Source organism: Thunnus maccoyii, chromosome 4 (assembly GCF_910596095.1).
Source record: "Thunnus maccoyii chromosome 4, fThuMac1.1, whole genome shotgun sequence".
Taxonomy (NCBI): Eukaryota; Metazoa; Chordata; class Actinopteri; order Scombriformes; family Scombridae; genus Thunnus; species Thunnus maccoyii.
The window spans coordinates 25358946-25385197 of NC_056536.1; the positions used below are offsets into that span (position 1 = coordinate 25358946).

The 26252-nt window shown below is 40.2% G+C and overlaps 1 protein-coding gene across 15 annotated transcripts in view; it reads right to left on the reverse strand.

Moving 5' to 3' along the window:
- The window catches only part of LOC121895774 (rap1 GTPase-activating protein 1-like), a 43001-nt gene that overhangs the window by 2842 nt on the left and 13907 nt on the right, over window positions 1–26252 (reverse strand). For 5 of the 15 annotated variants that reach the window (XR_006095839.1, XM_042409209.1, XM_042409200.1 and 2 more), the window contains 20 exons: window positions 16818–16911; window positions 11899–11934; window positions 10638–10685; window positions 10147–10185; window positions 9823–10014; window positions 8340–8443; window positions 7781–7859; window positions 7604–7657; window positions 7408–7491; window positions 6402–6502; window positions 6126–6255; window positions 5185–5340; window positions 5027–5098; window positions 4840–4926; window positions 4570–4710; window positions 3289–3420; window positions 1784–1861; window positions 695–804; window positions 376–495; window positions 78–213 (listed from right to left, as the gene is read on the reverse strand). Coding sequence is in view for 14 of the 15 variants with exons in the window: in XM_042409209.1 (XP_042265143.1) it covers window positions 78–213; window positions 376–495; window positions 695–804; window positions 1784–1861; window positions 3289–3420; window positions 4570–4710; window positions 4840–4926; window positions 5027–5098; window positions 5185–5340; window positions 6126–6255; window positions 6402–6502; window positions 7408–7491; window positions 7604–7657; window positions 7781–7859; window positions 8340–8443; window positions 9823–10014; window positions 10147–10185; window positions 10638–10685; window positions 11899–11934; window positions 16818–16911 (1993 nt within the window). In the remaining variant the exon portion in view is untranslated. Of the gene's footprint in view, window positions 1–77; window positions 214–375; window positions 496–694; window positions 805–1783; window positions 1862–3288; window positions 3421–4569; window positions 4711–4839; window positions 4927–5026; window positions 5099–5184; window positions 5341–6125; window positions 6256–6401; window positions 6503–7407; window positions 7492–7603; window positions 7658–7780; window positions 7860–8339; window positions 8444–9822; window positions 10015–10146; window positions 10186–10637; window positions 10686–11898; window positions 11935–16817; window positions 16912–19136; window positions 19181–19238; window positions 19376–26252 lie in introns of those variants that run through there. The other 10 variants (XM_042409214.1, XM_042409212.1, XM_042409204.1 and 7 more) reach the window with 10 other exon arrangements.

Below are 26252 nucleotides of genomic sequence, written 5' to 3' on the forward strand. Positions count from 1 at the left end.
ATGCTTATTAGCCTGAAAGAAAAACAAATAACTTAAATACAGTTATCTTGTTTTTTCACTCACTGAATGTCACTCACCATGCCTGTGTCATAGTCCTCTGTGGCCTCTGTCTCATTCTCCTCCACCACACTGGCGAAGCTGCTAGCATTGGAGGAGGAGCGGGAGAGGTCGTGACCCTCGGGGATGGATGGGGCCCTGCCACCAAGACAAGAACTACACCCTGGGTTAACCACTCTCCAGCACAGCCAAACTTGATTTTATATTATGTATAGAGCAAAGTCATTCAACATATTGCTGCAGCAGAGGATAACCCGGCTTACACAAACACAGGTATGGCTTCATGTGATAGGGCTGTAACCTGTATATTATACACACCTGTTCTTAGTTGTTGTGAGCACCTCAGGAGAGCTCTGATTGGACGAGTTGTCAGATTTGGGGTCTTGGGAGACATGGCCGCTGTCAGGGGTCTTCTGGATGCTTGGGGAGTTTTCCCTGCTGGACATGAGAAATACAGCACAAAATATCAGAAAAAGCAAATAGGGTGTAACCTGGATGAAAGCAATAAATGTGCATGCACTGATATTTCTAACAAGTAAAGGATTGCAAATAATTAATTTTAGTTGCAAGGTTTTAAATACACAAAATGTAAGAGGTAGAACAAATACAGCAGTACTGTGCAGGAGTAATTTCTCACCTCTTCTCCTGGACTTCTTGAATGTTTTCAATACCGATGGCACTGCTTCGCCTGGAGCTGAAAGGACCAGACTTTTTCCTGGTCGGGCTTTTCCCCGGGATTATCAAAGACTGCCAGGGAGAGAGGCAAAACAGTGTCAGACTCAAAATACTTCAAAGATCTTTGAGTAATATTAAGTTCATCTCAAGAGCTATTTATTTATTACTGAGGGGAGTTAATGTTTGTTTTGACTTAACCGTTCAAATTTCCTCTTTATTTTATTCATTTGGAAAACTGCTTTTCAAAAACATATGTCACCCTGAATTACCAGGTTGAGGAGTAACACTGCTCCCTTCGAGTTGTTACTATGATGAAGGAAAAAAGTTAAAATATGCACTTAGCGGCTTAATGTCAAGCCCCAGTGCCAGTCTTTCAGCCAGAGCAGAACACACTAAGGCGGGAGATGAAAGATGGATTTAAAGGCTCCAGGGCCAACCACTAAATATGCTTTCTCAGTGACTGCTTTGTTCATTCAATCTCCCTTTTAAAGCTCTCAAAATAAGAACTTGAAAAAGCCTTTTATACAGTGTGGCTTCAAAGAGCAGGAGGATTCTTTTTCATAATTTCTCTGTAAGGGGGACATTAAATCATTAATATTCATCATTTTTAAACAAACAGAGAATTAAGCATACTGGAATTAAAATACAGAATAGTCAGAAAAGACTATAGAAGGCAAACACACACTGCAGTAAAGCAGATAGGACAATGCAAATAGGATTTTTACTGTCTATATGCTACACTCATATCGCAGAGCAGCTTATCTCTTAATAATTTGAATGTCTAGATCATAGGTAAAATCCCAAGGATTGGGAATAACCAAATCAATCAGTTAATGTAAAAATGTCTATATCTGCTTTTGTTTTATCACAGATTGAGATAATGTTCTTTATACAGTAAGTCACATCTGTAACACACAATGCTTACTACATTAAATACATATTGGCATGTAGAGAAAAGTGTTTTGCCATGATGCAGTGAAGCCATGCAGACAAAAAAGGGGGCAAAGAGGAGAAGTGAGTAGTTAGAGAGTAGTTAGAATTAGACATGAACCTCTTCTACTGTTCCTATCCCTATGGCACTGCCTCGACGTCCATATTTACTGGGACTTTTGCCTGGGACAAGCAATGACTGAGTCACACAGAGAGAGGAGAGAGAGAGAGAGAGAGAGAGACAGACAGACAGAGAGAGAGAGATGTGACAATGACAGTCGACAAAGGGGGAGAGAGGAGGGTCAAGGGGGAAGAGAAAACATGAGATACGTATATACAAATATATATGAGATTCCATGCAGTACGTCATGTTAAAACAAAATACAAAGCACATGTTAATTGGAGAATACAAAGAGAAACATTTTGGCTCCATGGGTGCAACACAGGCAGCTGAATGGGAGAGAGAAATGTTATGTGAGCCATAGGCCTGTGAGAAAGAAGATGAAGAAGAGATAAAAAACAGCAGGGGAGGACATACAGTAGTTATACATTAGGTTTCACATCAAGACAGGGTTATGAACAAAAAGCAAGCAACAGTTATATTCATTAATATAGCTTGTTACGGTTAATTGTGGTTAGTTACTTTTGAAGGCAACCTTAAATGTGATCTACAAATATAATATCAATGTATTTAGGGTGTCTGTTTCCCACATATGCAAGACTGAACAATCCTGTTCAATGTCTAACAGAGAAAAAAACTGTTAGGTTAACAGAAAAAAAACTAATTTCATAATGATTATACTTCCATACAAATCGAAGAATTTAATTTAAAAAATACAATTTCCCACAGCCCTTCAAATATACAGTACATGTCAGACAAGCAATTATATGCATAATCACTGTTAAGTGAGGACCTTGTAACTACAAATTCAGGGAGTTACATGTATTACTTTCAACTGTAAGATGAAAACATCCTCTATGAGATAAAAAATGACTGTGACGCTCAGATTTGAGTGTTTTCAGAACCAATTACTGCATATAAACTCCAGGATGCCAAAAAACATTGACATTTGGAGATACAAGGTTTTCACCTGATGATAGAAATATTCATAATCACAATCAAAAATATTGTGTCATCACCAAACAAAGTCCACAAGCTTTAGCTCGCATGCGCGCACACACACACACACACACACACACACACACACACACACACGCACGCACGCACGCAGGACTCAACCAACATTCATCAGAATTCAAGTGAGTGTTTGTGAACAATGCAGATGCACAGGGGATTTTGTTAAACGAGAATACAAGTGAAAAACAGTATTATAAGTATTATAGAAGCAGCTTTAACCCAAGAGAGAAATTCACCTTGTGTCCTGCAAGTTATTCAAGTCTGTGAGTGTCAAGTCACTCCATCTTGTGGTGACAGACAATGTGCAACCATTGCAACGTGAGAGCCAAGTTTCAGACCCAGGCATAAATGCTCCACTCGACCAAGTGTGAAGCCCTTCAGTTAGTGCAGCAGGCAAGTGAGGGAGGAGGCATGAACTCTAGTAGAATTGCTAGGGGAGGCAGAGGGAGCGAAATTGTCCTCCCTCAAGGCCAGGAGGCTGTACTTACTATCCCTGGGAATTTGGGACTCTCTGCGGGGTTGTGGTTAAAGCTGCCGCTGAGGCTAGTGGAGACTGTGTGTGGCTTCTTGAAAGAAAGACCCATGGCATCCATAGACTGGCTCCTGCTGCGGATCACCCGCTACAAGGAGAGACGAGGAGGAGATACATTCAGATGGTGCTGACCCCTGTGATCTCACAGCATCGCTGTGCGGCATTATAGGCCGAGAGGAGCCTCGGGGCTGTCCCTGAACTCTGACCACTACAGGCAGAGAGCACTGGCCTGATGCTAATCCTGACAGACAAGGAAGCGACAGAGAACACTGCTAAGCTTTAGTGCCTGGAGGGGGTTCAGATGAGTCATTATGTTTAGGTAGGTAGTAAAAGAGGAGAAGGGAAGTAGAAGGGCCAAGTGGCTCACAGATGTTTGACCATACTGAGTTTAAACACAGCCAGGAGAAGTTTAAAGCCCAGTGGACCTCTTTGCAGGCAACAGAGTGGAGAAGCAGATGTATCTGAAGGTGGAAGAAATCTATCAATTCCCTTTGATATTATGACATACGAAGGTGACTGAATCATATATATACTGAGTGAACAGTGACTGAACACTGAAGCATGCAGAGAGCATAGCAGCACCAAACAGCTAGGAAGCATGTAGAAGAAAAGCTGGGAAGCCAAAAGTGGTGTGTTCCAGCAGGACAGAGCAGCAGATCTTCTCTTTATTTAAATTAACAGAGATTGAGAGAGATTGATAAAGCCCTTACGGTACAGTACAGCTTGCATATAGACAAAAACAATTCTGAAAGTCTCCCAGAGAGAAGACAGTTTTTTTTTTTACATCCACAGAAAAATCAGACAACCTGTACAAAAATAGGTAACTAGATGCCAATTTTATACTGTTCCTGTGCAGTGACACTGATCTTTAGAGTCTTATAATGGCACCCAAAGGAATAGTTCGATATTTTGGGAAATATGTGTATCTGCTTTCTTCCCAATAGTTAGATGAGAAGATTGATGTCATTCTGTTTGTAAAAATCTTCTCATCTAACTCTTGGTAAAAAAAAAAGCGATTAAGCGCAATTCCCAAATTGCCAAACTAGTCCTTAAATTGTCTGAGCTTGAACTGAAATTGCTATCTATGTAAGTCCCTGTCTTAGTGCTACCATAATATAGAATTTAAATCTTTACAAAGGACTTTGTTGCAAACACATTTAACTTCTCCCTGTGTATTTTGCAGGAAGTGAAGCTGTTAGTTTGAAGCTCCAGCCTCTGCTGCTGCCTCTCCAGTTACCTTGAAGGACTCAAAGAAGCCCCCTCCTCCTCCACTCCCGTTTTCCAGTTTGTCATCCTCTCCTCCAACACCCATCATGGTCTGGCTGTTCACATGGAGCTCCTCATACAGCGTCTCTAACAAGGCCGACCGCGTTCGTTCCTTAAACGCAAACACACACATACACAAAGGTGGGATCAATATAAAGGGAAACAAATGATAGTGTCCGCTGTTCTGGTCAGAGATGCATCAATAACATGAAGTGTTTTAAATATTTTGCAAAAAACTCACCTCTAATTTGGCAAATTTCTCAGCTTTGTAGCAGGCATACTCTGCATTGATGAGCTTAGTGAAAAGGAAATCATGGAATTCAGGGCCCTGAGAAGAGAGGAGCAGACAGACAGTTAAGGCATCATGATGGAAATTAAAATATAATAATATGCCATTGTTGAGGTTGACAAGTTATCCTTTCTCTTACTTTTTTAAAGACAGCAGGGTTTGGGAGGGCCGGGCCAAAGAAAGGTACATCATCCCGTGCTGTCACTGACACCTAAAGAATAAAGAGTGAGTTTAATAATCGCCATTTGCCACAGGAAGCAAATAGTGAGTCAGCCCATAGTGAGGGAATCAGATCACCTTGTAGAGAACATTGTCAGAGCAGGGGTTGACCACTTGGACTACAACGTAGGCATGGAGAAAGTTGGAGGCGATCATATCTGGTACAAATGGAGTATTTTCTTCTTGAAATACTATGGCCACAATATCGTTCCCTACGTGCCTCTTTCTCTGCAACTGCAATACAAGACATAGCCACATAGCAACTTCATTTGATACTCTCAAGACAGTTATTGCAAGATGAAAGAATGTTGATGCCAAGTGTTGGATGATATGTATGAATGTAATTTGGTCATCTGCAGGTTTCTGAAAGCCATATTTTTTTTTACGACATAGTAAATAATAATAATAATGATTTGTACAGTATGTAGACAATAGAAATGATAAATAATTTAAATGTAGTGCTTATTCTTCATGTTTCCCTCTTCCAGTCTCACGGCTGAGGCATGTGAGTTTTTACAACACCACCAGGGAGTGCTGCTTCCCCTGATGACAGCCTGAACAAGCAGTGATTGGCTCAAAGGAGCCGGGGCCTTTAACACCCACTAGGACTGGGAAGACTGAACATATAGACATTGCCTCATCTGTGTTTGTGTAAACCACGATAGCAAGTGGTGTGCAAGCTTCTGCTAATTAATCAGTGTTTGTGTGAGTATGTGAGACAAATTAGGGGGTGGACTCGGTTGTGTGAGCAATACAGTGCTGCATCTCAGCTTTAAATCACTGTGAGGGAGGACTGCTGCTCATATATGCAGACACTAAAGCACAAGTTTTAAGTAATTCCTGTTCACTACAAGTGTTTTTTGTTTGTTTTTTTTGCAAATATATGCTGCAGGTGTGTGGTATAATAGAAAGGTAAATGCAAAATATTGTACTATACAATGCTACACGCAGGGGGAACCAGTCTGATTGCTTGCAGTGGATCATGAAAGGTGTGTTAGTCTGGTATTGTATTACAGTACCTGCTGGGTGTCCCCTTCTGTGTAAGGCAGCTTTGTGGACACATGGAACATGACCTCTTTGTTACGGTAGTTGCAGTAGACAGATTCTGTGCCAGTCTGCCCGTGAGTCACATCTAACCCTCCGCGAAAACTGCAAACACACAGAACCATGTCTAACAGGATATTTTCCACCATCACTGCATTAGCATCATTCCTGTATCTAGCCTGATAAAGTGTGAACTGCAGACAGTATCATGTTTTGCAATGTATAGTTGAGTATCGTAGTTAGGTCCTTACCCTTTAAAGTTGTGCAGCTCAATTTTCTCCCCTAGAAACTCCAGGAAGTCTACAAAGGCAGGACTCTCTTCACTGTTTCCAAATAGCTCTTCCTCTGAAGTCTGTAAGATTTGCATGCTAGAATGTCAGCAATGACACAATGGGTGTTTTATGAAAGGTGTGTTTTTACTGCAATGGATCAGTAGGGTCAATAACTTTATGCAGAACGAAAAAATATATCAGATGTGTGTTTGGCACTCTTGTCCAAGCACACTGCATTTGCATTTGAGAATTCAGAGGTGGCCTTGATTGATTATAGCAGTAGGTATAACAGTAGAGCTAGGCTTCAGGAAGGCTTGTGCGATAACGATCAGCTGTGATGGACAGTTGATTATCTATTGTCAGCAACAGGAGTGGTGATTTGAGCACAAAAGCTTGCCTTGACACAAACACATAGAGGAATCTTCCATTGCTTGTTGAGTATTTCCATTTCGTTTCCCTTTTGCAAAATGCCTACTCAACCTCAGCCTTTCTCCACTTAGCACCTCTCCTGGATAGAAAATGACCTGAGGGATGAGCCGAGGGCCCTCACTGCCTTTGTGAGATGACCCTTGGCTCATTTACAATGTACTTAATAATATATTCAAACTTCTGCATGCTTTAAGAGATCAACAGTGCAGATCTCTACACACTGAGGTCTCCATTTGAAGGTACAAGTGCCCTCAGCTAAGCATTCAATAGCTCTTCTGCCCCCCACATAGTGAACAAAAGAGCTGTGATTGCCACAGAAAATGAGAGGGAGCATTGAAGACAGCCACACTGACTGGGCTAGAGTGAAAGCCATAATTAAGACCGAGGAGGACTCAGCACAGTCGGCTTCCTTGAGGAAATCAGAAATTACAATTTATAGTACATGCTCATTGTTCTCGGCTGAATACAATGAATATAAATAATGCACGCTTCTACAGAACCATCTCAGACCAAGAAAAACGTATTTTTAACCTACATTTATAGCTTTGTAGCTCACCTGTCCAAACTTTTGATAAATGACGCCAAACTTGAAATTGTTGCTTATGACTTGTTCATCAAAGGTGACAATAAGTCTTGAAGCCTGTAAAACATTACAGATATAAGATGCAATGTATAAATTGTCATATGTGTGAGACTGGAAAGGACATACAGTATACAGGGGCTGCAACTGTACAAACCAAAGCAAATCTTACTTTTGGATAAAGGACAGGGAAGAAGCGGTCCACGTTGACCTCTTCACAGACAAGCTTGGATAAAAGAAAAGAGGAAGAAAAATGTCAGACAGACAAATCTTCCGCATATGTACTCTCTATACTGCATATTTAACACATGAACAGTTGTGCATCATCATTAAAAACAACCCTTCTCACCTTGGCCATTTGGACCACATTGGGAAACTCTGTCAAACAGGAGATGGGGATCACATCATGGTAGGTTTTCAGTTTGGTCCTGGTGAAGTCATAAAACAATCAGTGTGGTCTCAAAGCCATATAACGTGATGAAACAGTTCTCAAAGCCTATCACATGGGAACGAGATGATGCAGTATGGACCATTATCAAACTTCCCCACCCTCGCCTCTCTTTGCCTTCTCTCCTTCCCTCCCTCCATCCATCCCCACCCACTCGTTGGCCTAAATAGTCCATCTGTTACTCTGCTGTGGAAATGACAGTGCTGTTGACACTCTCTCCAGCTTTATGACTCTTATGATAACACTCATGCTGGGAGGATATGTTTATCCAGTCGATGTTGGGCATTTCAGGAACAATAAAAATGGATTATTCCGGATCTATTTTCTGTAGATCATGAAAGAGGTCATGTTTTGTTTAATCTTACACATTCAGACGCTGATGTGCGTAACACAGATTTAAAGATTTTCTCTGTAAATTAAGCAACATTGTACTGAACCATGTATGCATAATGAGCGTTACCTGAGCATTAGTCGGAGATGTTCCTGGTCACCAATCACATCGTACTTTAAAGAGAACACCAGATGTCCAAGCGCACTGTCCACTGAATAGTAATTAAAGTGTTCCTGAGGGCACAGTGCAAGGATTCAACCGTTAGTATTTGTCATACACAGACACACTCATGTGCATGACACACGTGCATGCACTCTAGTCAAGATCTTTCCAATCTGAGTACCCTGAGTACTAAGTGCCAAACAGTATGGCTGGTCGCTGTTAGTGGTTTATTCCTCAGGGATTTGCTTATTGCTTATTCATTTCATTACTATAATGAGCAAGAAGTGAAAATGATTGTGAAATATTCTATGAGAGTAATGAAGCTCATTTGAGGAGGAAGGAAGAGAGCTGTTACAAGAGGGCATTCATGAATATGACTTTGGTCATATCACTTTGGTTGCAATTGTAGAACACACCTTTTGAATATTTGTAGAACTGACTTAATTGCTAAATAAACAGGATCATTTGATATTCCTATCAATATATTTAACAGCATGATTGCAACCATAAAAATTGTACATGGGAAAACTATGAACTAACTAAGGTTGACAATCAAATTGAAAGCATACAGTATGTTAGATTTTAGCACAAGGATCAGATGAAGATGCACAATCTAAGAAAAGATGGGAAGATATAGGAATAGGCTTAACTAAATCAGGAATGGGAGGAGATATGTAGAACCACACATACAACTACTGCACCCAGTTTCAAAAATGCTAATTTGATCACACAAATTCAACAAGCTAAACATCATGTATCAGTGAGTAATGATGAACAGGATGTAATGAAAACCATGCTTCAATAATTATACTTTTTGGTTTTGCAGTTTCAACGTCAAAAACATTCTGGGAAAAACTGAACATACACATTTAACAGAAATTCAGTGTAAGTGTGATATATATTTTCTTACATTTTATTTTTTTATATTTCAATTTCTTCTTTGAAACTTATAACTAATTTATGCTTACAGAAATCATGCCCATGCATCCATGACTGGCAGGAAATAATAGAAACCAGGGACTAAATGACATTTGAATTAAGTGGGAATTCACATTGTTGAACATGACAGGAGATGGAGGAAATTGTTTCATTATGAAAAACAAATATATGGGCCTGAACATTAATAGACAGAATTATTATGTTTTAAGAAACTAATGTGTATAGGACTAGCATCACCTCCACATCTTCTCCCTTTTTGCCCTTTTGTTTACCTCTGTTAATGTCAGCTGTCTGTTCTTTTTATATTGTGTGTCTTGCCTTTGTTGTCTTTTTGTTTTGTTTTGTTTTGTTTGATTGAAAGGTCATCTTTGAGCTTGTGGTCACAAATATTGTTTTTTCAGTTTGTTCTTGTTTTTTTTCAAAATGACAATAAAAAGTATTGAGTATACAGCATAAAAAATGTAAATGATGGCAAAAGTGATCTCTTTCTGTGGTGCTCAAAGTGGCTAACCTTGCCCAGGAAGTGTTTCCGGAAGAGCGTAGCTGTTGTGTTACATTCCAGCTTGGTGCGTGTGTTCGGGGACAGAGGCTGCAGCTGCTCTGCGTCCACTGTGTCACTCAGCTCATGATTAGTTCCCTCAATCCAGTAGCCTCCAAACTGCGGCAGAAGGATGAGAGGAAAGGGGCTTTTTCTGCCCAACACCTGTTCCAAATTGCACAGAAAGGAAATTAAAAAAAAGTCATTTCATGAGTGTAGCAGAGAATAAGATACAGAAAATAAAGACGTGAAAATCTCATGTTTCCCAAATGGACAATAATGAAAAGTGCATCCTACCTCATGGACACTTGGGTATGGAATGTAGTCCTCCTCAGTCTGAAAAAAGGAGAAAATCAGCAAAGAATAAAAATAACCACACAGTCCAACTCTATAATCCCAAGGGATACTGTTTCAGAGTAATTGCATAACTGTTATGCAATGACAATCAGTTTAACAATTACACAAGAATAAGTTGTCGATGCATCATGCATAAAAGTATTCTTTTGATATGTTGCATTACTGATATTATCATCATTCTTTGTCAGATTTCAGCCTTTTCAGTCTGCAGGGCGTAGCATCAGAGGAAATGTGATTTTGAATCCTAACTAACTCTGCTGGTATAAAAATGATGGCACGACTTGAGAGCATTTTACTGCATTATGAATAATACTGTGCTACTGAGTGCTGGAGTAATCAGCCTGTCTGGCAGAGCAAGATATGGTGGAGCAGTCTTGAGAGAATGACCACATCATGTGAATTATACTGTATCTCTACATGGAGAGTCATACCTTGAGTGGGGGAGGAAAGGTGCATCTCTGCTCATCCATCCTGTTGCCCTACAAGAGGAGAGGGGGAGATAAGAAAACCAGAGAGGGAGAGAGAGAGAGAGAGAGAAGGCCCATGCTCAGTTATCATCATAGCAGCTAGTTTTGCTTTCAAAAAACCCGAGTCAGTACGAATACCTAAATTCAAACACTTGTCATTGATTAGAAATGCAAAAAAGCTACATAAAGCAGTGCAATATTTCTGTTCCAAATGAACAGCAGCAACCAAACTGGTAGAAATTTATCAACCTTATTACATAATGACACAGTTTTCCCAGGAGATATGCAGCAGGCAACAAAGCAAAGTCAAAGAGGGACAGATGGAAAAGTACAAAAAGAGATACATTACGTAGTCAGAGAGCGGATGCCAAAAGACAATTAAAGGATGCTAAAGAGCAGGCATTTGGGAGTGACTGAAAAGTCTGTTATCACACAGAAGAAGTGTGGTAATAAGACCCCAGGGATTAAAAAGATGCAGAGCTAAGTGACTCTCCTCCACTGAAACATCCTTTGGACCTGAGCTGTGTGTGTGTGTGTGTGTGTGTGTGTGTGTGTGTGTGTGTGTGTGTGTGTGTGTGTGTGTGTGTGTGTGCATGTGTGTGTATGTGTGAAAGTGAGTGAGCGAGAATGATGCAGAGAAAGAGATGCAGCAACACTAAATCAGGGCTAGGTGATGACACCTGGCATATAGGAAAATGATACATCTTATCAATATATCGTCTGACTGTGAAAAACATACTCCCAGCTAAAGATGCATATTTCTTTTTAAAATATTCAGTTATGCCAACAAACACTGCCAGACATAAAATAAATTATGGCCACTAAATGTTTGCACAAAAAAACATTATGAGTTTTGATAAGCTCTATCATAAAACTTAGCTTGTCATGTGTGGGATCGCATGATTAAAACAAACATCCCTCTAAAGCCCTCAGAAACCAGGAGACAGTTTTTGAAGTGCGATAATAAGCTCACAGTGCTGTCAGCCAGTGTTACAACCAGAATGTTAACAGAGACACTGAGACACACACATATAATGCTCTGACAACTCTCCTCTGAAACCACCCGATTCAATATCCTTCTCATGTACAGAAAGATAAGTGTTGTAGCCGAGGAGAGGGCCAAAGTGCTGCAGGATTAGGAAGAGACACACTGACTGGTTAGTTGCTTGGTGAGTAGAGCTTAGAAAAGCTGAGACAAAATAAAGAGACCAATGCATCACCTTACCTGCATCTTTTCAATCATTTCAAATAAATCTGTGGTCTGGAGAGAGGAGAGTGAGATGAAAATGTTTTGAGTTCATTGGTGTTGATGTTCATTTATTTCTAACAGCAGATGAGTCTGATTGCTACGGTTCAACCCTGTTCAGCACTTACTGGGTGGAGAACCATCACACTCCATCCAGTTACAGCAAAACACAGATATTAAACCCTTGACTTTTGTTGACATTACTGTTGGATTTACTTCCTCGTTTGGTTTCCTCATTGTTTTGGGACCTACAGACCCCAGTGATATATATGTGGGAAAAAAAACACTTGCAAGATTTATTTTTTTTCCTTTGAATAATTGTTTTCTTTTCCTCTGATCTCACTAAAACACAATATGTAGAGAAGTATTTAAGTAGTAACTCTTCCCTTTGCCACAAACTGGGTTTGCATAAGATGAAAAAAACAGAAATTACCATAAAGTGTTGTAAGTATAACAAATAAGGTAATATTTCATGTTTCATATGTTATATGAGCTATGCATGAATAAATATATATTTCTTTTATGTTTGCCAAAAAGTCACTCACATACCAAGAAATGTACAGTATGTTATCCTACATAGTGATGTTACTTATGTCATCTAACTCACTTTTAGATCCCTTAAAAAAACCAACTGTTATAAAACAACAGAACAACAGAAATCCAAATAGCTGCAAGTACAGCTGAGGTCTCTGCAACCCCAAGCTGAAGTAATATGACATTTTATATAGTGGACTTCTGAAACATGTCATCAAGGGTAAATTGCTTAAAACATTTCTGTCAAATATTGAACACTTACATTCAGGAAAACTGCTGTCCCATTGCCCAGTGCTGCACAGCAGATGCAAAGATGTAAAGTAGGTAAAGCTAAACTTTTCTGTCCTATGACTAGTCACCCTGCCAAAGTTCAAACAAATATTTATCTTCATCAATATTTTACCTGATTGTAGCATCTGATCTCTTGCCTTTTCCTTGTGGTTTGTCACACTAATAACATAATTATATGACCAACAGGCTTTTCCATGTTACACTTACCGAATTCATATGAGCCGGACCACAGCTGCTGGCATATTGTCCTTTAAATTTTCACGTGCAATACGCAGTTTGTTGCTGAGTAGTTCAGTTGACCATGACGACTCTAACTACTGCAGAATAGGCTAAATTACAACAGTCCGTGGAAACATCAGGCTGAAGTAGTCTAATGAAGACTAGTAGGTTTAGCCAGTATAGCCTGACAATGTCAAACAGTTTGTGTACAGAGCAATTGTGTCTTAGCTTTCAGTGTGAGTATGAGTAAAGTCCTCCACCATGTGCAAACAATAGTCCGCCACAAACCCTGAAAGTAAATAAGCCCAGCTTCTATAACATTAACTAGAGATTAGAACAAGAGCAGCTGTAGGGTTGAGCTACACATCAGCCCAAAAAATGCATGGGTATGTCTCACCACATCTTATAATGTTACATTTCTTTACATTAAAATTAAACACCTGATATTAGCCCTAAATTCAGCTCATCAAATCAATAAATGAGCAAAATGAAATGTCAGGTTTCAGATCCACAACTTTAATCTCGATTACGAGTGACTAGTGTCTAAGCCTCGGCTGAAAACGCTGCCAAATTCCCTCTCTAGTTTGCCATCCAGTGATGTCGTCTATCCAGCATGTTACTTAAGTAGAGCTACTGACACGGCTGGGTTTCCTCCACTGTGCCTTTGTCACCATTGAAGCACTGAAGTGGTTGTCATGACTGTTGGTAGCAATAACTTTCCTCAAACTGGCATCATGCAGTTTCTTGACTGACTTGACTGACTTCCACGGGTTTCCATTAAACGGCACCAAATCATCATCGAATGGCAGACAGATGATGTCCCACTGTGACACCCGAGGTAAAGCTGCATCCCTGCTAACTGCGACCATGACTGACAAAGTGTTGGCTCAGACAAGGTTGAGATCCACAGGCTTTCCCAGTGTGTGCGCTCTAAACATAGAAGATTATCAGCAAGTGTACGTCTCAGGTTGCGTTCAAAGGCAGCAGTAATCGTCCGACTCGTCGTCCGAAGCTAGAGGTGTCGTGTCCTCTCCTGATCCTTCTTTGTCACTCTCTCTTTCTCTCGTTCTGTAGCATTGCAGAAAGAAACCCAAACCACATATCATCCGTCTCTATCACCAACGCCCTATATTTACCTTGGATGACAGGTAGCCAGAGGTGAAACCAAACTCTTGTATTCTAATAGAAACATCCTTCAACTACATCCTGCTCACAGAGCTGTATGGGCAGTCCTAATACACTAGACTATCTAAAATATAAGATGAGAAATGGAGTGAGAAATAGAGAGATGGATTGAATATAAGAAACATACTATAGGTCTTAAAAGGAATCTAGATAAGCATGCAACCTGTAGTGGAAACAGAAACAGCATATTTTAAAAGGAAAAAATCTAATTTCAGCAGAAAAAAACACTTTGCAGAAATGACCAGAGCAGAGGAGGTGCGGGGATCCGCAGGGAATCAGGCTAGCATACAGTGCAGGTGTTAGAGCTGGGACCTTTCATTATGAGAGCTAATAGGATTGTCATTATAACAAGAAGCAAATTAAATGCACAAGACTTCCTCTCTCTTCCACACTTGTCAGCTGCAACTCCGTGCGTCCTCACAGAGCTCATTAAAACTTGGGCCAACTCTACAAAACTGAAGACTATCAGCTGGATCCAGGGACTTACTTGGTCTTTTTTCTTTGATGTATGTCTGGTTCTTAGTTCTGCATTTTGGTTCCAGCTAATTTAAAATTGTTTAGGATCTCACTGTCACCCCCAAAATGTTTTTTGAGAGTTAAAGGAATTCAACCTCGTTGGTGTAAATTCTGAGAAGAGCAGGTTGTAGTTCATCAGCGTTTGAGTTTAAGGTCTCATAGCAAACAGGACATAAAAACATGTTGACATTAGGAATTCCACCAAAATCCACTAGAGAGGCAACACCATCCACGAGCACTGGACCATAACACGGCTTTACGTGTGTGTAAAGTTGTTGATTTAAGTGTGTTATTAAACCTATTTGGTTAAGCGTAGGACTACTAGCATCTCACAATAGAGATACATGCTTTGTTTTTAATTAGTTTGTGACGTAGAACTGTGCAGCAAAATCTGTATAACAGTGTAGTTTGAATTAAGCAGTGACTGTAAGACCTGGTGGGGTTAATTGCAGATTGACCTGGTTTTCATGGGGCTCTGATTAAAGTGATACTACAGTACATCACATTACCATGCTGTCCCTCAACATTCTCATCAGATATGTGCCTTTATAAATCAAAGGAAGTTGTATATAAGGGCGTTAAAGTTTAAATATAACTATTTTAACTGCTGAGTGAAGGAAACTAAGTATCTTCTTCTGTCCATTGACAAACCCATAATGCATTACACTATTATTTTCCTGGGGGAATACTATAAGCCAAGTGAAGTATACCTTCAACAGTGCCTTTGTGTTTGGCTTGCAAATCTGTAGAGACACAGAACTTTCAAAAAAATCCTTTCTCTACGTCTGACTACTTGTAACCAGTAAGTCTCAGGCACCTACAGATGGTGTGTGTGCTGCAGGGATCAGGAATGACTGTTAAACAACCCGATCCAAAATCTCCTTTAATCCCTTTCTCTTCCCGTTCCCTCTGCTCTACTCAGATCAAGTCAGATTGCTGCAAGTGTAAGCCCCATCCAAAGTGTGAGGGACCTTATGAAACCAATCCGACATGAGCGAGATTGTATCCACTTTTAATCACCGTGGAGCTCAGCTCTGTTCACTTTCTAAGTTCCCAAAATATCTCTGGCAGGTTTTTCCACGTCAGTCACTCAATTTATAATGATAAGACATGCTGAGAGGTAGGCATGAGGATTCTGACAGCAGAGCAATCATGAGATGAATCTGAAAGGTACTGTGACAGTCTAAATAGATGAATTGAAGTTATTTCCTCCTAAATAATTTTCACTTTCAGCACTTTATAATCTGCACAGCAGTTTAATCTTTCTCTGTAAGAAAGAATAATAGATGAAGCTAGAGGCAGATTCATAAATGCTGAAAATTTTGCAAGATCATTAAGAAGTGTTTTAGTTCACAGATTATATTGTTCCAGGGAAAAGTGACACAGCTTTTTATTTCCCCCCTGATGTATCACCTCTTTGTAATCAATGTAAGTGTACAGCCAGAAATTTCACTTGTTCTCTCTGGTGATGCAGTAAACTGCACACATACTGGGAATGCATCTTTCATTGTGTCTCAAGGCTTTTGGAAGAGCTGAAATCAGCACATTTTAGCTTGCCAAAACAAAAAGCCTGCAAACACTGTCGACTACTTTTAACTGACACTGAAGTAAAATTGGCTTGTAGCTTAGGACAGCATAAAAACAACTCTATAAAGACTGAACAGCACACAAAGACTGATAACACATTACAGAGTTTCCAGTTTGGTGACACACTGCAGATGATGACGGGGCAAAGGAGTTGAACTTTTGATTCGAAAATGACAATTGCTCAGACAGGCTGTGTTTTATTTGCTTTGATGGGATCAGACTTGTTAAGCTTGGATTGAGAAATTGTCGGCATTAGGCTGACAATTTCCCGCTGAAAATAGATGTCTAATAATTGAATCAGGCAAACATAATGATCCCACGACGCCAACTTCTGTGCACTCTAATTACACAAGTTAAACAAGAGGAGACAAGAAAATCAAAGTAACTAATTCAGTCATGAGAGATTAAATATAGACAGAGAACTGAGCAAGTGCGCTCAGGTAGAAGCAGGTGTAGAGACAAGATGAGCAGAGACACCTGACAAAGATCACAGAAGGAAAGGTCACACAGAGGTCTATCAGATAAGGTCAGGGGGTCAAAGTGTGAACCTCTCATTCTCCTCCTACCTTGTGGAATGGTGAGGTGGTGTATTGGACCGTAGGCTGGAACAGCTGGGGCTCTAGTGTTGCAGATATTCGGGGGTCACTGCCATCTTGTTTCCTACGATCAGACAGATACAAGAGAACATTCAGTCAGAAAAGGTCACTCAGTCTGAGATCGAGCAAGAGGACAACAAAAGGCAATGCCTCAGGAAATGTTTTGGTCTTATTTAGCAACAGAATGTTTTTTTTTTTATGGATTGGTGGTCTAGTGGTCATTGCAGTGGCCTAAAGCCCAGAGATGGAGGTTTTCTTGTTATTAAAATGCTTTTTTTTTTTTTTTTTTTACTGATCTTCTGTGTTATTGATCCGGTCTTTGTTGTTTATGTGTCTCGAATGTGAAGCCCACTGTAAGTTGTAACATTTCTATTATTCATATTGCGTAGGCAGAGCGTCTTCATTAAATCTGACAGATGTTACAAGAAAATATAACATTACAAGACACATAAAATAGGACCTCTAATCTATCACAATGTAAAAAGCAGAGAATATGAGTTGCAATTTAGATTAACACCTCTATGAATCAATTCAAGAACTGTAGTGATCATACTTTCTCACTGAGAATAAATCTATTTTGTCTAACCTGCTTTCCTCAGCCCTCAATTTACTAATTTTAAGTCTAGTTGCAGGATTTCCCTTAAGATGGAACACACAAAATGTGTCTCACATTTTGTAATAAATTCATGTATGATTTTTTTTTTTTTTTTTGCTGTTTGCACTAAAAACAACCATGATTCCCCAAAAGATATCAAACCACACTCCCCTATGCAGTTCCTTCGCTTCTTTTAGTGCATAAGCTGCTATTCTCGAACACTTCAGGGATCGAGGGACACAATACTCATAGTTTCACATTTATTCAAACAGAGCATCTCTCTTCTCTAACCCAGGAGAGTAACACATTGCTAATGCAAAAGTGAGCCATACTACTGTCACGCATCCTTTACTCTAAACTCAATATCTCGACCATGACGGCTTTATCCCCACAGGATCACTGATCAATACCCCTGCTGAATATGGTGCCCTATTGACACTGACAACTGGCTGGTTTGCACAGCAGGCTTTCAATTTGTTTGATTAATTCAATCTATTTCAAACACACAAAGTGGTCGATCGGTTTGAAAGTGGACCTGAAATGGACATGAAGCTGTGATGCTGCAGGGTGAAAAAATGTATGTTGATGTATGATGATTATAAAAGGCTACAGTAGCAACAATGAAATACACAGTATATATCTCTGTATCTACAAGCTGCTGTGTACTCCAACAGCTCCACATACAGAGACATATTATTCAATGCATTCAATATCTAAATAAGATAAAACAGACAACTATTGAACCCAAAAACTCAATCATTTTTCTAGTAGATAGTGCGGCAGTGCGAGCTGACACAGTATTTAGTCACATTAGGGAATCTATGGAGCTCTGTTGGTCTGGGGCTGAGGATGTAGATAAGACGAGCGGCTCCTCAAGAGGCACAGTGACCGAGCTGGAAATGTGTTTTCACATTCACTGAGTGCACTCACAATCAAATATAGGTGAAGAAAAGAGAACATAAATCACTAGCATACAGCGTTTCCTGCTTTTACACAACGAGTGAATCCTGAATCAAAGAAAGTCCTGCATCATCCAGATGAAACGGGAATGAAACTGAATATGAGCTTTTTCTCAGCGAGCTCAGTAAACACGAACGAGGTGAGCCGAGCAGCCCCAGCAGCTCTCTCGTGGGAGAGCAGGATATGATATGGCATCAGCTGTCCTGAACTCTTAATTAGAATTGATGCACAATAGATAGATGCCAGACACACACATGCTCACACACACACACATACACATACATTTTTTATGTGAAATGAAAATGCTTTCATTTCTAACAGTTGGTGTGAAAGTTAGATATCACAGTTAGATATTATATTTTGTTTTTTTTTTAAAATATGGGCTAATACTTATATGTTGGACATGAGTATAGCACCTGTCTGTCTTAAGTCTCAGTGCAAAACACATATATAATGCCTGACATAAATAAGTGACAATATAAACCATCTATATTCTACTCTAGCATAAGTATCAGTTAAAACACACATCAGGGTAAAAGTGACAGACAAAATGCTCTGTCCAGTATGTTACAAACTCCTCTATGAAAACAAGCACGTTGTTCAGCACACATGACATACTGCTGCTCACACACACACCTGCCCTACTCTGCGTACTACGTAAGCCCTCCTGCAGATCAGTTTGCAGCACTAAGCCACGGCTTCATCCTAACACCACAACAAATTACATAACACACCCCAGCTGGTGCGATGCACCGCAGAAATCAGCCGTGTGAAGAAGTCACAGCTTGTCATCTGGACGACCTGATGTCCTGCGCGGAGCGGAGCAGCAAACTTACTCGCACGGTGGCAGCTGTACGCTGGGCGCTCCCTGGGAAGTCCGGACAGAGACCAGCACTCGGGTAGATGACTCACTGTCTACGCTTCTCCTCCAGTTAAGCGTCTCTCTCTCTCTCTCTCCCTCTCTCTCTCTCTCTTTCTCTCTCTCTCTCTCTTCTGTTTACTCTTCTCTCTCTCTCTCTCTCTCTTTATCCGGCTCCAGTGAGCTCACTTGCTGCTTCACATCAGTTGTTCACCTGCTGGCCTCACTCTCAGCTCTTAAGACTATCGCACACTTCCAGCAAAGCATCCTCTCTGCCGCTAATTCTCCTCCCTCACTCTCTCTCCTCCCACTCAGTCTCCTCACACACACATATGCGCTCTTCAGTTGTCACTTCCTCCATCTCCTCCCTCTTTGTCTCCTCTCCGGCTCACTCATATGATCTGCTACTTGTCCCGAAACCTAGAACTCTAAACCACCACCACCACCACCACCACCACCGCCCTCGTCCCCTTCAAAGCTGGATCGACAGCTTTACCGCACCAAACTTTTTTTTTTTTTTTTTTTTAAATACAACTTTAAAAATACAAATTTTGTGCTTAAATTTGTCTGACTTTCATTTCTGTCTTTAATATTTCCTTACAACATATATGCTGTCATAGCATAGTGATGTCAGAAATGAGAAGCCTGTCTCCTGCTTGAAGCACTTCATGCGTCTTTAACTAACAAATAGCCAGGCCATCATGAGCCCAGAAGGGCCTCTTAGCAATCTAGCAAGAAAAAACTGTTCACCTACGTTAATAAAGTTTAATACAACATATGCTGAAGGTTCCTTTCACCAGATGAGTTAACTGCAGGTGCCTATTTTCGTTTGGCCTCATGTTCTGTTTCACGCCATTTATTTTTTGAGATATATTCATATCATTCATATATTCACCCAGAAGTGGTCTCTCATTCAAGTACAAATATTTGTTGTCTCAGTGTTCTATGATTTGCTTAATGTCTTTTGATTTTGCACTGTTTATTAAAGGATTTTATAAAGGTTTCATGATTGATATGAGCATGCGTGCCATTTTTTATTGTCATAATAATAAAGATGCTTTGTGAACATCTAAATCTTACTTCCTAGTTTTCTTAATAGCTGTATAGTTCTCAGATTATTTGAAATCAAAGCTCTGGGTCTGTCTCATTAAAAGCTCAGTTTAATCAGCACTGCTGTATTGGACAGAGCTGTCCAGGGTGGGGCAACATGAAAGAAGTGATAAAGAAGTAGTCCATGTCCCCCACCCCCATGAAGGGTTGCCTTCATTCCCCACACTTCCTCCCGAGCCAACTAGGACTGTTGCTGTGGCGACCACATCAGCCACATGTGAAAAAGAAAAAAAGAAAAAAAAAAACAACACTCACATGCACATTCATGATGTTCATTATGATATGACTTGTAGCTACAAGGTGATTATGTCCAATATTAAGCTCCCAAAGGTGAACCAGCATTGCAGCTTCCTTATGCTCATTGTGCAGATTGAGAAGGCATGTGCGGAAAGGTTTTTAATTACTGTAATGAGTCTCATTCAATCCCCGCTGAACATGTGTGTTTCCACCACTAAGCTACCATCCGCACTTCCCTGCAGACCTGTGTCACCAATAGTGCCTTTTCCTGCTAAATCCCTGTGAAATAATACACTAATGCAATGAGTCAGAACTCATCTTTGCTTTCCTTAGAAAGCTTCTCAATGAACAAGTATGCACCAAAAGTATGTGTGTATTCGTGTGTGTGTGTGTGTGTGTGTGTGTGTGTGTGTTGAAGGTGTCACATGAAGAGATAACAAGGGATTACAGCACAGTCCTCATACTGTGCACCATTAAGAGCTGTGTATTGTAATAAACAAAAGAAATAATCCTCTCACTGTCCAAAGCTTACTAGTAAAAAAAACTGTATTATATATACTGTATTATAACAATGTCCAGATTAGCAGTAATTTCCTGCTGTTGTGGGACAATAATTTCTATTTCTCTTTCATAAACTCCTGAACAAAGCCTGCAGATTATATATATGATGTTATATGTTTTTGGAAGACCTCAGCATCAGGATATGTGGGGTTTTTCAGTTATAAAATGAAAAAAAAAATGAAAAAGTTGTCTGTGGGGGCTTTGTCGGTGGTGCTTATAGATAAAAACACATTATCAGATAAGAGCAGGCAGATTTTGCTTAAATGTCATCCTTAAAATCTGATTAGCACCGAGTGGCGTTTTAACACGGATCACTGCAGCTGGTACCTATCAAATCAAAGCCGCATGCATTTAGGATGACAGCGTGGGGCCCCACTGAGGACTCTTGTATGATGATGAAATAATACATAATTGCACAACAAAAAGAAAATCCTGAGCCACGCAGAGCTTTATTTTTATCCGATGCGCAGGAAGATATTTGGTTTTAAATTGATAGTATCCAGCCTGCACCAATGTCCTCTGCAGAATCACACACTAAATCCCTTCTGACTGGCCCCGCTGCCAGGGATTCCCATCCCATTAGCCTGGTGAAATGGCCTGTGGTCACTCCCCTCTCCTGCCCCCACCCCTTATCCTCAGGGAATTGCTGCTGTCCTGAAATCTCCTACCCTCTCTCAGGCGCTCTCACTTTCAGTTTTTTCCCCTTCTCTTCTTTTTTAGCAATTTCTCAGTCAAGTCGAGTGAGTTAGATAACAATATCCTTTGAGACACAAACTCAAATAATGGCTAAAACTTGCTTGATCCTATAATTCCTTCCCCTCAAAAAAGAACGAGCCCAATCAAGAATCAGCAATTGTGTGTTCATAAAGGTTCATTAAGATGTAAGGATGTAGGACAAGCAATATAATTTTTCTGATGTGTGTGTAGCAGGCTGTGTGTGTGTCCAGCCAGTGACCTCCAAAGACAGTTCAAGGTTTAGGACACACAGTCACAGACACATTATATGCCAGCAACATGTCAGACGTCTACAGCAGGCAGTGTGGCTGCTGTTCTGAAATATGAATGAATGGTGATTTATGCATAACCATTGAGTGTCTCCCACAGGTTGAGATTTAATTAGTGGTGGTCGACCTCAAGGGGGAGAAAGGGATGTGGGGGGGTGGGGAAGTGAAAACAACACTGAGCCGCGAGAGGTGACTGCATTGAATTCACAAGTTATCTAATAACAGAAGATGAATGCATTATTGCAGCAAACTTTGCCACAAGAAAGAAATAATAATTATAGAAATATTATTTTAATCCAAGGTTATCAGAGGTATTTCCTCTGTCACTTCTTACAAATAAGGAAGTTTCTCACAAATATCACATGTGGTGCCTTTCTCTTTGTTTCTAATCTAAGAGTCAATCTAAGATTCTTACTCTTCCTGCAGCAAAGCTTTGGATGTAGGCGGTCTGAATGTTCTCATGCTGGTTTTAGGTTTGTTAAAACCCGCCTCCAGGTCACTCTTAAACAAATTTGCTGTGTTTAATCAAGGCCATGGTTTGTTTGCAAGGCAAAGCAGGAGCGCCAACTGCTTCCTAACTTTTTGAAGAAACTTTACATCCCCACCATGATTTCTCTGCAGTACCCCTTGAACCCCATCGTGATTGTGATTGTGACTGGTTTGATAATCATGCTGCTTTTTTTTTTTACATGCCTTGCTTTGAACTGGGTGATGGGTTACAGTACATTAAAAGGGCCTTAAAGCAGATATGAAAGGTGTTAATGTTTGAATAATTATGACTTTTCTTTTTCCACAGTAGATTCTCTTTGTGCACAAAGCCCAGTTAAATAAGGAAGTGACCACAAAATAAACAGTAAATTGAGGCTGCTACGCTAGTTGTACCAGCCCTGAAAGATTAAAAGATTCAGGGCTGTGATAACTAGCCTATTAGCTATAATTTACTGAGTCTACAGCCATCTTACGTCAGCATGCGAATATGCCCAATGTGACAATGCTAAAATTTGAATGTTTAGGAGGTGTAATGGTCACCATCTTAAATTAGCAGGTTAGCATGCTAATATTTTGTTATTAGCACTAAAAACAAAGTACAGCCGAGGCTGAAATGTCATTATTTTGCAGGTATTTTGTCATAAACTTAAGATTTGGACAAGTTTTGACATGATGACTAAAAGTCAGTAGATGAACGAGGTTATTAGTTCATCCTGAGGGAAACATGAATGTGTGTACCAAATTTCATGGCAATCCATCTAATAATTGTATTGAGACAGCTCACCAAAAAATGTCAATCTTGTGGCACAAGTTAGTCAGTAAAAGTTAGGGAATCACCAAAGTCAGTAGGATTCATCTTATTTAAACCACAAATGTCTCCACAAAAGAGCCTATTTGTTGAGATATTTCGCCAAAACCACCTACTGAACACTTCAGGTTGTTCTTAAAATAAATAAAGGAGGTCTGATTTGAATTAATTTATTAGACTTGTCAACAATCCCCAAACACTAGTTATTTAATGAGCTCACTGTTCATAATGTGTGTGAAAATTTACTTCAGAGGTCAGACACCAACACATTTAGCTGTGCTGCTCAGTGTCATCATATATTACGATGATGACACTGAAGAGCTCAGACATTAGGAGCCGGCAACCCTTGTAGATTTTTCCAAATTCATCATGAAATAGCAACACCTGCTGCCTTGCCCACCATCATTCCTCTGACAGCCAGAGATATAAGGAACACATGTGCTATGAATTACCACACAAATAGACCCTGGAATTGCCCTGTATTCGGGGCCGTTCTTCCCAACCCCCTCAGACTGACCTGAAGCACTCAAACAAACGGGAGGATGATTGTCCCTGGTGTGAAACCATTTCTCTGAGCGGTGCTTGTATCTGTTACTTGTGTCTTGTGTGTATGTGGCTGCACTTTGAACCTCAGAGGCAATCTTTCCAGATAAGATGATGATGAGACATGTTTCATTTTGGTGGGAGTTCAGCAACATAAATATATGTAATTTGTAATGTAATGTTATATGATGTTCAGCTTTATTTAAGTGTCTTAATCTTTGTGCTGGAACTACCCTATCTCTGTTTTGGAAAATGCACATCTCCAGAGGTCCACTTGTCCTATAGCTGTAAACATTATAGCTACAGCAATCAGACAAAAGCAAATATTGGGTTAAAATTCATAAAGTCCATAAGTCTGACAATCTGTCTGTTCCCCAGGGAACCGTACTTCTGAAAGACCTTTTATACAAACAGTCAGATATGGAAATCCTGCTTCGTAGTTCTTATCAAGAAGCTAAAACACAAGCACATTTTTAATGCTATACTACTGTATTCATGGCAAGAATAGAAAAACACTTGAACAGGATGACAGTATGATTAAATGCTACATGCTAGGAATTATAAATAATAAAATATCGGTGGGATATGATGCGTGAGGAGACTCCTTGATGGATTCTCTTGAGCCCACACCTCCCTTGACAGCTGGTCATATTCAGTATGCATTAAAAGGCCAGGTACAGCAGGTGTTTTTGAATAAAGCATGTTCATTCTACCAATAGGTACTGATTTACAGCTTGCTTATCTCTCACAATGTCACGGTCCAGATTTCCTTGGAAACACGCCCCCCCGGGGAAATCACAGTCATGCAGATGTGCCTTTTCAACAGCAGAAGGTCACTGCGGGATCATTTTGTGCTCTTTTGTGTTTGATATAAGAGCTACTAGTGTATTCAGTTGTACTAAACTTCATTCAGTTTCATCTAAGAAGTGCACATCCTTCCTGTCACTCAAGACAAGAACAACCACAACAAAAAGATCTAAGCAGAATTGTGCAAAAAATTTTGATCATGCATGAATTTACTCCCCCATGTGAGAGAAAAAACAGGAGGAAAGCTGGGAATAGAACGTCCTGGACTGAGCCTCTTCCTCCTTCGCTCAAGTGTCAATAAACAGGCTGCATGAGAGATAATACCACCTCCTAATATATACTCAAGGATAAACCCATCCACAAACACAAAGTAGAAAGACCTCTCCAACACCTGAATCCTTGTCTTCCCAAAAAAAAAAAAACAGATGCCACAGTTGAACAGAAAAAAAGCTGATAGAACAATTTTGCCGCTGAAAAGCCCCCAAGAATCAGATAAAGTGAAAGGGAAGTGTCTTGTCTAAGTTTCCTGGCACCCGTCTCAATCTTCAACAGCCTGCTGTCATCTGAGCTTTATGGTTTTTTTTTTAAGACATCTTGTGCTGGTGCTGGATGATGGATGACATGCTCGGATTTGGATTATGGAGTCGGGTAGAACCAGAGGCGAGCTTGTCACTTTGGTGCTATATTTGGTCAGACAGCAGGAGACTCACAGAGAGACAGTCTAGTCTGATCGGGCTTGACAGTTTGCTCTCCCACTATGTCCGCTCTTCCAGACAACTCAGTTTGACATACACAGATGAGCGTGCACAAGCAAACTGACACCCGGACTGGCTTCATAGTGCACTGACGCTGTGGTGAGCGCATGTGCAGGGAAGACAGACAGAGGATGATGCAGAGTGACATCTCATGGGAAATCAGTGAACACAAACAGAGGAGTGTTTGCAGTGACACCTCTTAAGTGTTTATGGGCAGAAACAGGACAAAAACAATGAAATAGACCTGGAATTTATAAAGCATCATAAAAATAGAATGAGGAATCACATCACACAATGTGGAATAAATAGCAAGGGAATTCGGCAGCGTTAAATTGATCTGTTTTGGGAATGCCATTACCCACTGAGAGCAAAACAATAGATATTTGATCACTTTGTCCCTGTCAAAACTGCTACAGGAGTAGATGTTTCTTGGGATTCAGATGATGCTAGCTTATTCAACTTGTGGACACAATTGTTTTTTGGGTTTTTTTTTATTCATAAACATTGCTATGGCTGAATGAACCTGCTCGACGCATGTTCTCAACTTTTTACCACTAGAGGGCAGAGGTCAGGGCAACCAAATCCTACTCAACCATACCACTACTGTACTGTTCTGCTCAAATTGAAGTCTTTGCTGCAAGATACACTGTATATTTAGCAAGAAACAAAATAAGTGT